This window comes from Petromyzon marinus, chromosome 1 (assembly GCF_048934315.1).
Source record: "Petromyzon marinus isolate PM22_M1 ecotype Great Lakes invasive population chromosome 1, UKy_Petmar_22M1.pri1.0, whole genome shotgun sequence".
Taxonomy (NCBI): Eukaryota; Metazoa; Chordata; class Hyperoartia; order Petromyzontiformes; family Petromyzontidae; genus Petromyzon; species Petromyzon marinus.
Window position 1 is genome coordinate 25729094 of NC_133667.1, and position 13037 is coordinate 25742130.

At 43.3% G+C, this 13037-nt stretch overlaps 1 protein-coding gene across 2 annotated transcripts in view; it reads left to right on the forward strand.

Moving 5' to 3' along the window:
• The window catches only part of LOC116943642 (adhesion G protein-coupled receptor L4-like), a 69460-nt gene extending 58910 nt beyond the window's left edge, over window positions 1-10550 (forward strand). For both annotated transcript variants that reach the window (XM_032956679.2, XM_076066128.1), the window contains 4 exons: window positions 3237-3328; window positions 4913-5081; window positions 5923-6030; window positions 6979-10550. In XM_032956679.2, the coding sequence (XP_032812570.1) occupies window positions 3237-3328; window positions 4913-5081; window positions 5923-6030; window positions 6979-7116 (507 nt within the window). In that variant the 3' untranslated portion in view covers window positions 7117-10550. The remainder of the gene's footprint in view (window positions 1-3236; window positions 3329-4912; window positions 5082-5922; window positions 6031-6978) is intronic.
• Window positions 10551-13037: the final 2487 nt, after the last annotated feature.

Consider the following 13037-nt stretch of genomic DNA (forward strand, 5'->3'; position numbering starts at 1 on the left):
TGGAACTCTGTCCCTTTGCCAGCCGAGGACTCTGAGTTCTTAAAAATAAATGATGTCGTTTAAAAGTTTTGTCTAATCTTTGATCTTTCCACGTATTTAATTTTTCACAGTGTAATGCACTGTAGAGATTGTGAAATACTTTGAGATGTCTATCATGAAAAATGCTCAATTTTATTTCGTTTCGTTTGATGATTCGTGAGGTTTAGTAATAAAAATGTATATTTAAATGCAACTTTGAGAAATATTAAACGCTGAGAGGTGGACGGGTTTCTCGGAGGTCAGAGCACTGAGCTGGCACTGCTGAGATTCTGGGTTCGAATCCGGGTTTCAGTCACACATGGTTAAACTGGATTCTCATGTGCACCAAGTTGCTGATCTCGGTTCGGTCACCAATCACTGAACAACAACAAAATATTAAACTTGATTCTCCACTTAAAATTTCCTAAAGTCCAGCACCGAGAGTTACAAATAATAGTTTGACTGTCATGTGACGGACATTACTTTCTGTAGCAAGGCAGGTGGGAAAGCACTGCCCTCTGCAGTGTGGATCATGCAGTCAGCTGAAGGGATCTCAGAAGTTGTTCTTTGATATCTGCTTCCATTGGCTAATCTTTAACACCAAGGGTTACACTGATCTGCTGGAGTTTGGATTGTTCATTTCATGACGGGACACTGACAGCGCAAGCGGGATAACATTTGGAGGGGGGGATTTTAATGACATTTTAAAGTAGTTCTGTAATACTTCTGTGGATCATTCTCTAAGACGAAGGATGTTGCTCCTGAGATATACGAATGTATTTTTCATCCCATGACATTACACCAAAAGAACATTTGGCATAAAATTGGGGGAAAGACAAACAAAAACTCTGAAAAACATGAAGCATCTGCTACTATAAACGTGGCACTAAAAGGCATCCGGTGATTCAAATCAAATCTCTGGTGCCCTTCCATCGTACGTGAAAATCAAATGTCAGCCCTGGTGCCGCCCTGCTCTCCATTTCCTGCCCAGAGCCAGTGGTGTAAATTCCACCTTTCTATGGAGGTGACCAGCCTCTTCATACAACAATGTGGTGCTCATTTTAAGAATCCCAAAGGAATGATGGGTTGACCTCTAACCAGGATTTTGGCTTGTGTCCTTAAGATCGCGAGTCAAATTCACTGACAGCGGTGACATGGATGGATTGATTAAACTGCTTTTACAATAAAAAAAAATATCTGCAAATAATTATTCTTTCTTTACGGAAAACCCTGGTCTTCCGTGGCATCACCATGTTCAGGACACTGGCTGTTCAGTTAATCAGGGCTAATTGTAAATGCCCTAGACTTTAAGGGCCAGACTAAGGTATAGTTATGATTCTGATGGTTCATTGGACATTCCCAGGACGTTATTTCTTCTTAAGTACCCTCGTTAAAACATCGGTGTTAGCCGGTTAGGTCGCGATGGGTTTCTTTTGTTTTATGTTGCTGTAATATGCACTGTCTACTTTATTGAGGGTGATATTGGAACGTAAAATTGAGTTTGATTGATTGATTATATTTTGATTTAAAGCTTTTGTGACTGCAGTAATTCATATTCTTAGTTTTTTCGGTAAAGTCACGTTGAAGAGAAACAATAAAATATATATAAAACAATAAAAAAATTCTCACGACGTTTCGACCATAACTCAAACGGTCATCATCAGGTGTGTCGGTTTGCATAAATTTATTTTTAAAACGGCACATTTATTTATTTATAAAAAAACCGTTGGCGTCACGCGCAGCGATTGGCAGTTTGCCCAGGACTAGTCCATCTATTTTTTTTTTGAAAAGAGGAGGGGGGAGACGAAATTTTTTATAATGTATGCTGTCTGAAAGCCACTGTAAGCATGAACAATCAATCAAGAACTGAAATGATTTATCAAATCTTTGCAATGATTGCTAAGATAGAATCCATCTTCTCGGTTGAAATTGTCTCTGTGCTTGTATATGTGGATAGCCTCATGAACGAATCTCTCATGGAAGCCAGATGGCTTACAAAGAACCTCCGTCTTGGAAAAGTCAATGGCATGTGAGCCTACTGAATTAGAACAATGATCTGCTACGGCCGAGGTGTTGGTCCTACCGTGTTTAAGGTCTGCTTTATGTTCACGAATGCGGTCCGAGACATGGCGTTTGGTTTCTCCAATGTAACTACTACCACAGAGGCAACTTAGTTTGTAGACACCAGGGTATTGTATGTCCGGAATCACATCTTTTACAGACGGAACCAGATCACGGATTTGAATAAACACAAGATCCAGGTCCGTTTCAACACATTACATAAAATCCGTGATCTGGTTCCATCTGTAAAAGATGTGATTCCGGACATACAATACCCTGGTGTCTACAAACTAAGTTGCCTCTGTGGTAGTAGTTACATTGGAGAAACCAAACGCCATGTCTCGGACCGCATTCGTGAACATAAAGCAGACCTTAAACACGGTAGGACCAACACCTCGGCCGTAGCAGATCATTGTTCTAATTCAGTAGGCTCACATGCCATTGACTTTTCCAAGACGGAGGTTCTTTGTAAGCCATCTGGCTTCCATGAGAGATTCGTTCATGAGGCTATCCACATATACAAGCACAGAGACAATTTCAACCGAGAAGATGGATTCTATCTTAGCAATCATTGGAAAGATTTGATAAATCATTTCAGTTCTTGATTGATTGTTCACGCTTACAGTGGCTTTCAGACAGCATACATTATAAAAAATTTCGTCTCCCCCCTCCTCTTTTCAAAAAAAAATAGATGGACTAGTCCTGGGCAAACTGCCAATCGCTGCGCGTGACGCCAACGTTTTTTTATAAATAAATAAATGTGCCGTTTTAAAAATAAATTTATGCAAACCGACACACCTGATGATGACCGTTTGAGTTATGGTCGAAACGTCGTGAGAATTTTTTATTGTTTTATATATATTTTGTTATTTTGTTGTTTCTCTTCAACGTGACTTTACCGAAAAAACTAAGAATATGATTGATTATACTTAAGGAGTCAGTGCTGAAATATTTCCGATTCTTACAATTCAGTGTAAATGACTGCGACTCAGAGAGCCAGACCGTAGCATGTCCAGGATGCCGAGGATGCATCGTTAATACGTTACACTTAGTGAGCAGGATTGAAGTATGTTTAGCATTATTACAGTTCAGTGTAAATGATGGAGACTGGGAGAGCCAGACTAAGTCGTGCTTCCATGCTGGGTGTGTCTGAGCAGACAAACCTGGGCTTCCTTGGCATCACCATGTACAAGATGATTCGGCACAGACACCCCATCACCCCCGGGGTCTCGTGTATGGAGACAATGCGGTACGCACGCGCACAACACACATACGCGCACCACACACACACGCACCACACATACGCGCACCACACATACGCACACACGTACTACACATACGCGCACCACACACACGCACAACACACACGCACACACGCACCACACACACACGCACCACACACGCACCACACATACGCGCACCACACATACGCACACACGCACTACACATACGCGCACCACACGCACAACACACACGCACACACGCACCACACACACACGCACCACACATACGCGCACCACACACACACACGCACCACACATACGCGCGCCACACACACACGCACCGCACACACGCACACACGCACCACACATACGCGCACCACACACACACGCACCACACACACACACACCACACACACACATTCCTTTAGTACTGGGTGCCATGGTGGCGAGATGTTCACTTTCTCACCTGGTATACAGGAGGTCGTGGATTTGATCCCGATCCTGACGCCCGTTGTATATTTGGAGATTGCACGTCTCTCTCACCATGGTCACGTGGATTTTTCTCCGGGTCCTCCAGTTTTTCCCTCCACATTTAGAAACGTGCGTTTAGAGTATTCGTCTGCTGCAAATTTCCACGTGGTAAACCCCTTCCTTCGTTGAGCTCTCATTTGTGGCCAGGTCGCTTCTGAAAAAGAGCTACATATAGCTCAGTGGGCCTTACCTGGTAAAATAAAAACTAGTTCAGTTTTACTTTGTGGATCCCTTGCTGGATAAGCGCCTTCCCATGCCATGGGGGCCATGGGGATTATTTGACCATACTTCACCATGCTCGTCAATTGGCGAAAGGGGGGGAGAGCAAGGTGGCAGCAGCGGTTCATATTCCATTCGCCACTGATGTTAGCCGTGGCCTGGAATCGCACAGCGCGACTACCCACTGAGCCTCTGCACCCATATACAGCGTGGGGAGGCTTTCACCCAGCAGTGGATATTTAATATGTTGTTAGAGGACCGTAATGAGATGGTAATAACAATAGAAGGCTTTGTAAGTTTCCGGTCATTGTAAGTCGGGCTTTGGGGAGGTGTGGAGGATTCTGGGAAGAGGGCGGGAGATGGGGAGGCGGGCTTTGTATGTGGTAAATTTCTCTTGTGTCTTTTCCTGTGCTAGTTGGAATTTTTTTACTTAAAAATAGAGACACGGAGGAGTTCCTAATGTATAAACAAGGAAGGGTTCCAAATTTAGACACGGGTTTGAAATGACCAAGGGAGGTTTACATGAGTTGTCTTGTTTCTGTGGTTACACACTGCACGTGTGTTTATACGTACGTGTGTGTGCGTGTGTGGGGCAGGGGAGCGGTGGTGCAGCAGTTAGTTCACGGCGCTACAAACCCGGCAGCCCGAGTTCGATTCCCGCTCACGGCCAACACCTTTTACAATTACCTAAACCGGTCCTGGGCTTCCTCTAGGTCAACCCAGCCTCAAATGAGTACCTGGTGCGGCGTGTAAAAACATCACCACTCGGTGACACGAAGGCGGCCAGGCGTGGTGCTGGCCAGGGGATGTTGTCTCTATCTTGTCTCTCTATCTTGCTTGTGCGTGTGTGTAAATTTCAGGGTGCTGGTGCTGTCATCACTGGCCCTCACCTTCCTGCTGGGCGTGCCCTGGGTGTTTGCCCTGTTCTACGTGAGCGATGGCACCGCCTTCGCACTCTACATCTTCACGGTGTTCGCCGCTCTGCAGGGGCTCTTCATTTACATCTTCCATTGCCTGCTGCAGAAGAAGGTCTATAAACAACGTACACATACACACGTATACATACACACGTATACATACACACGTATACATACAAAACAAAGAGACAAAGATCCCCTGTATAGCCTCAATAGACTGTTAAGGCAAGTGCTGTTAGCGAGCACCTTATGAAGGTCAGCACAGCACACGAAGGGGTGGGTGGCCAGCACCACGCCCGACCACCTTTCTCTCCCCAGTGGCGATGTTTTTAAACACCGCAACAGGTATAAAATTGAGGCTGAGTTAACCTAGGGGAGGCCCAGGAATATAAATACACATATACATACACACGTGTACATATACGCACACACACATAAACAAACATAAAACAATGATCCCCCATGCAACTTTCGTAGACTTTTTGGGCAAGTGCTGTGCATGGGCAGGAGGGGTGTGAAAAACACCAAGCCCGACTGCCTTTGTCTCCCCAGTGCTGATGGTTACACATCACGCCAGACACTCATTTATGGCCGATTTGAGCTAGAGGAGGCCTAGGACTAGTTAAAATATTCACCACTGAACTCGGCTCGCCGGGTTCATAGTGCAGTGCGCTAACCACTAGACTAATGCTCCCCCAAGAAATTGCCTCTTAACTACACAAAAACGACAACAAATCGCCGTTTGCCACTAAGTGGCGGTGACATCACCACAGCACTTGTACGAGGCTGGGTGCACCTTTAGGCCACGTGAAGTGTCGATGGCTCGCTGGCTGGAGGCCCCGAGACAGCCCACATTCACAAAAGACAAACACATGAAGCAACACACACCTAATAACCAGGAACATCCGTCCAATGCAAGGCTGTCAACCCAACCGTCGTGCTCTCGTGCGCAGGTGCGTGACGAGTACGTTCGAATCGCGCGGCGTCTCTGCGGCTACACGGAACTCGTAAGGGGATCAACATCATCCTCCAGTGGCCACGGAACCCGGACACGGGGCTCGGTGAGATCCCCGCTGTCACCCTTTAATCCCAGGGGCATTCTGCAAAGAAGCAAAGACAAAGATCCCCCGTGTAGCCTGTGATAGCCTGTTGGGGCAAGTGCCGTTCACGAGAACCTATAAAGGCCAGTATGGCACGCGAGGGGATGGGTGGCCATCACCGCACACAGCCGCCTTTGCCTCTCCAGTGGCGATGTTTACACACCGCACCAGGTACTCATTTGAGGCTGAGTCGACCTAGGGGAGGCCCAGGACTGGTTCAGATAATCGTCACTGGTGTTGGTAGCCATGAGCGGGAATCGAACCCGGGTCACTGGGCTCGTAGCGCAGCGTAGCGCTAACCGCGACACGACAGCTCCCATTCTGCTGACACACACAAACACGCAGCTCAGTGGGATCACTTTCTCCCCTCTAATGCAACTACAGGTTTCTCCAGGTTTGCTCAGTGCTCTCCTCTAAGAGTGTTATATATCTCTTGAATATGTGGTTTGTCTCCAGGGTTTGAAATTCATTTTAATACTATCGAATTCAGGTTCGAGGCATTCGTGTAGCTTTGTCTGTGTGCATGTAAAGTGGGGATCACGATAACTCGCAAAGATGATGCAATGCAAAAATATATTTAATATAAAGTAGTATTGCTATTCGGGACTTATTATTCTAGAGAATACTGGCCACATTTATCAAAGGATTGCCAAAGCCTTTGTAAGAAACAAAAAACAGCACTAAAAGTTTCTGCTTTGCCAGTCAAGGCGATGACCTCACACTTAATGACATCATCTCTTGACATCACGAGTCATAAGCCATATGAAGTAATTCCATTGTGGGTTTTTTGATGGACGTAACATAAATATCGCGAATTCAATATTTCTGAGGACAAATGCATTTTGTAAAGCATTACAGAATCCATGCGTGTGCATGATTATTTCGTATGTGTTACTTTTTGTTCATTAGGTTGGAAATGGCTTCGGGGCGTCCATCAAGTTTGAAGAAATGAACCAGGGGTTCCGATCGAATGGGCTTCAACCATCTCTTACTGAAAACGGAGGCGGTGGTCACCTGAAAACATTTGCCAAGCCCGGGACTGACTGAGGCTTTGGGCCTGAAAACGTCCAGGCCTGGATGTGGGCTTGATGCCTAATTCGGCCTTGAGGTCTAGGATGTTTAATAGAGGACCAATATCACGGTGTTTGTGATGCAGCACCAAACATAACACCAACACAACACAGAATCAAACTAAGAAACAACAATACAACACGTACATATCACAAGCATGACAACACAATACATGACATGGACAAATGAAACGCAATTCACGCCTCAAAATACAACGCAATGCGCAACACATTCAGAGCGCAATGCATAACACAGTCACATCAAAACAATACAAAAACAACACAATACACAAAACAACACAAAGTAATATGTGAACACGATCCACTCAACATACATAACGCAATACACCATGTAATATTAAATTATTACAATGAGGCAGTGTTCCTGACAAAGGTGGAAGATATTGTTTGTGCGTATGCATCACTGTCAATGCTTGCCTTTAGTGTGAACCATATTTGTTTTTTTTCATTACACTGATTGGTATTGCACACGGTCATTTGCGTTTAATTTTATAATAAATCACACTCCAGCAATCAAAGCTGTTCTATAAGCCCTAGTCAACCTTTCCTCAGTGGGAGGCTGCTTCAATCACTTCTTGCCCCAGTTGTCTGGAGCTGCCTTTCCCCAGCCATCTCGGCTGCCAATTCCCCCGCGCGCTTGTTCAAGTCCAGGCTCAAAGCCTTGCTTTTGACCTCTGCCTATGCCACACCTCCGATTAACACGGTTGGCTACGTACGGTGCGAAATAAGTTCAACATGCATATATACGTGCCCGACTGCCTCTCTGTATTCAACAAATATTCCCATAGTTTCTTTATCGCGTCTAGGGTTGCAGTCCCATTTAGACGCTGTATAAAAATTACATTGTAGTTAAATCACGGTTACCGATTGGTCGTAAATCGCAGGCGATTTAACAGATAATTCAGAAAATCGCAAGGTAACCAAGTCAAGTTGACGAACTGAGAATTTATTTCAGTTTAATCATAAATGTAGTCAATATCATAATTATATTTCTTACATGGTACTGTTAGTAAAATAATAAACTGTACATCAGTAAAGCAAGTAAGCTACCTACTGATATTGTATCGTAGAACATGAGTGTCATCCCCCTGCCTGCCTGGGTTTCTCCAAATACTCTGGTTTATTCAAATGTGAAACAACAGAAAGGCATTGATCAATCATACCAATACAGGAACCTTCTAAAAATAGTCTTGAGACTCAGTGAGGCTTTTCTGGATAAATGACTTATTAAAAATTAAATTACCTTTAGGATTGACTGCAAGGAGATCATGGTGGAGTTTTATTTCAGCGATTGGCTGAAATACCAATAATCTCTGCCTCAATCGTGAAGCTGAAGGTCCTTTGCCTGGGAAGTTTGACCAATTTCTCACTGAGTTTTTGTTGCACATTTGAGGATACCGGAGTGTCCAGAGAAACTCTACGCCTATGATGGAGAACGCTAAAAAAAAAATCCGTGCCGTCTCCGTGTGACCGTAACCTTGCCATCATGAATTCTACTCGCCCAGTTGTTGGGCGTTAAATGACTGAAATGTGAGTGACAGAGACCTGACTTGGGAGATTGTTTTGTAATTGATTGAAATGTCTTCGTATGATCAGACGTTTCACATTATCTGGCAGTATTTTGAGCAAATTTGTGTAATGATTGTCGAAGAAAACGTTTTAGCTTATGTAAAATGAGTATTGTAAATACATACAACATTTCTGCACCTTATTCACATATAAATGCTTATATATCTGCTTAGAGTAATGTCGTTTCTTCTGTAATATACCAATTAAGCTTTATCTGCCGAAATAGGCCCTTCCGTGCCTTTTGCCTGGGCGCTCTGCCTATTTTCAGTTAACTTGCTGGGGTGAGTCACCAAGGTGAAAGGGAAGTCAAGAGCTCTCATCCAGCCTCTATCCACCGGTTATTGACAAGAACTCACAATATGATTGCCTGCGAAATCATTGTAACTGTAATAACGGGCAACTGGGTTCAAATAACACCGATGAATCTGGCAGTTTTTATGCCTTTTGGCAACTATTTTTTTAAACACTTCAATAGTATGAATCCAGCGTCGGTATAGGCCTTTCAGTGTTTTTTTGGCATTCTAATGAACTTAAGAATCCCAAAAATGCCTCAATTTCACCTGTGATAACGCATGGCAAACCGCAGTAGTTTGCAGTTGAAAAGATGTTGATTTGATTAATTTATTATAATCGCAAGTGCAGCACTTGGTTCTGCATTTATGGTATAAAAGCGCTTTACACGCAGAATCGTAAATGTATTTTTCATAAACAAAACTTAGCCAATGATTAATTTCACAAAGGCGTAGGAAGATATCAGCTGCCATATGATTCCACATTTATTGCAGCGGGGCTTGTTAGTAAGCAATCTCTTAACATGCACATTTATCAATAAGGCTGTTTAATTTAACGATACATTTAATCAAGCGACCAGTGTGCCTTCTGCATCAGCGTAGTACAAGAGCTTTTGTCTAAACACGCCAAATCCTGGACTGGTTGGGACTTAAATTAATCTCAACAGGCCTGTAAACTATTTCGTGTATTCTGTCTGAACAAAACAAAAATATACAAAAGAAACCAACTTTGAGAAAAGTAAATTTCAGCAATGCGAAGATATAAGGCGTTGCCACACAGTTGTGGGCACATTTTTCGTTGGGTAAGTACTCATGCTGTTCTGTCGCTTAACAGAGTGTAAACTCGTAAAAGCATAGTAAAGTATATACACTTTACCACGGTGCATTCGCTTATCAATGTTGAGAATTGGTATGGCCAGTGGGGGAAAACATGTTTCAGATGGTTGGTCCAAATGTGTAAAAAAAATTATACGCAACATACTTTGTCAAATATTTTATTTAAATAACTACCGCTGCTTGTTTATGACTAACCTGTTATAATTGCTTCTTTAATCATTGTTAATAACAAGAGTTTTAAATGTATTTGAAATATACTTTTGGAACCTGGTTACGAGTTTCCTAAGACGAGGTAATTTCTCATTGGCTGTTGCTGTCCAACAAATTACATTGCAGCAAGTAGGTTGCTGACAAATACCTATCGCTTATTTATCCAGTATGACCCCCTCGCAAGCATGTTGGGTTTTCTCCAGGCAAACTGGCTTCCCTCCATATAAAGCCAAACTAAAACATAACAAAAAAAATTCTCCAAATATCCTCAAGCTGGACCGTTTGGAAAAAGTGTTGAGACTAAGCGAGGTTTTGCTGGGTAAATAAAGCACATTGTTATCGATTATACTTTTGATAAGACATTCTTACTGTACGTTTTATTTTTCTATTTTTTTCCTGTAATTCTTTTGAGAAAATCCAGCTCTTAAAAAAAATGAATTTTATTAAACAATCTTTGAAAAAAAAGAAACCCCACGGCATCCCATTTTGTTGAAACCTTTTTAATCATGTGAATGTAAATGTGAAGCCGTATTGTCAGTCCTCTTTGGGACGAGGTCCTCTCCTTGCCATGCAAGTTGTCGAGGCTATTCCACACAAAACTTCGCAATGATCACAGCCTGATAGCATCATGACAGGGCACGGCCTCTGGAACATGATGTTTCAATGGAGGGTTATCTTTAACGGGCCTCACCAACAACCTCTTAACAGCTCCCCTTCAAGTTTTCACGAAGGGTGGTTTGCCATGTGTTAGTCGTCCGATTTTATTTACATTCACAAATCTGCCTGCCACCTGGTGATGCCAGTTGTTATTACTGGCGAAACGTCGTACTCAGATTGTGGATGTTATGTATTTGCTCTCCAACACACCGATGTGTTGTACTAGGAACGAATTGGCATGTTCTGTTTGTGTGACAAACCTTACTTATTGGCTGTGTCGGGTGGTGATGGGTTTAACGACAGATTTATATTTATGCGATCTAACACCCCCAAAAAACCTATATTATGGTTGTTAAATTATGCCTGCAGTGTGACCAAATTAAGCGGGAATTTAAGTGGAATTTGTTTTATTGTTCAATGTTTTGGTTTTGTGGGGTTATTGGTGCCGAAACCCAGAATCTTAATGGCTCTGGCACCGTCATGATGAAGCCCCTAACATAGAAACTTGGGCTACGTTGAGGGTAGCACAGGGCAATACAGCTTAATCTACTGTTGTACTGTACTTGTATACACCGGTACTCGATAGTCTGAAGGGTGTGCGGCTAAAACATCATTGAGGACCCGACCGTGGAAGTGCCGCGATTCTTTCTCTCACGGCGTCTGTGGACCACACTGACGCAGGACGGGAGGTGTGCGTACACGTTCCATGAATGTAAAATCAAAGATTCACCAATCTGCGACTGTGGTAAAGCCCAAACCGTGAAACACATCACCGACGAGTGCGCCATCCATGCACAATCTGGCGGTATCGCAGCATCTACTGCCGCCTTGGATTGGTTGAAGGACATTCACCTATGCCATCTATATACACACTGCCGTACAAAAGAAAAATGCTTCCACCTCCAACCCACAGTAACCAACGCATGGGGAGGCCATAATCCAGCAGTGGATTAACAAAACGCCCGTGCGTGTACATGACATAGAGACGCTCAGACCCTCGGCTCAATGCCAGGGTCTCGGTAGTGCTCGTTTCTCGTGACTTGTCCATAATCAACCTGACATGGTCATTATAAACCCAGTGAAAGAGAGAAAAACGTAGCTCATGGGCTTTACCCAGGACTTAACGATGGCTCATTGTCTCTGACACCTGATATTGCAGGAAGGATTTTGAACTCATTTCTTTAAAACAATTAAACTAAACATAAAAACACTTGGATGTTTTTTTCCTGTTATGCAATCATTCACTCGGTGAATTCCTTGTGAAATGTTGGCACGCAGATGTAAAAAAACACAATTATGTAATTTGCTTATCAAAAGCTACTATTTCATGAGATTGGCCCTGTCACATACACTGAAAGCAGCATTGTAGAGGTCTTGAGTTCGAGCTGGAACTGGGTGTCTGGGGATTCATAATGGCCATGTCTGAGAAATTAAGGTACATAGCAGGGCTGAGTTTCTGCAGTACAACCCTTGGTCTGAGTGTCTCTTCATTGGGTTCATCATGGTCATCTTTGGTACACAGCCAACGCCATTATGGGTTCAAGCTCTTCATACCCTCGTCTTGATAAAGCTATTACGATTACAATAACGTTCATAATTATAAATAAATGCTCTAATAAGGCTTTTCTGGTTAATTGGCGTGAACCTCGTAGTGTTTTGTCTGGGAAAGAGCTCTGCTAAACAACAGGGGGCTGAAGCGGTGGCCGGGTGGCTCAGGGGTCAGAGTGCTGAGTCGCCACTTCTAAGATCCTGGGTTTAAATGTGAATTTCTCAAGTGTAGTGAGATGAGGGACTCAGCCCAGACACTAATGACTGTGTTATGGTGCTATTGAGACGTACGGGGCGATCGTCATATGCAGCCTCTCGTATTGAAAAGACGTCACTTGAAAATATCTCAGAAGTGGCTCCGTGTTATCCACTCTTCTGTCGGCCGTTCTTTTGCAAAGCCGCCCTGCAATATTTCTGAATGAATTATTCATCTCACGACACGACGCATTGGAATACTTGGGGTAAAATACAAAAGCATAAACGGGGTTCGGTAAATGACAATTAGTACACGTACAATTTGACACTGTACACTCTATCGTCCGCTTTAGGATTGATATTAATTGACGAATGAGTGAATGCACGATTCCACTGTTAGTTATTATACAACTCCTCACAAAGTAGCGCATCAACGCATTTCAAGATACATCAAGTCATGTTTTAAAGAGGTTCGTAGTTTTAGTCTAACAGCCACCCTGATTAATAATACTCTGGAAATATTAACCACAAACACGCACAGTCTGCTTCAAAGTGGACGTTAAAGATCCTA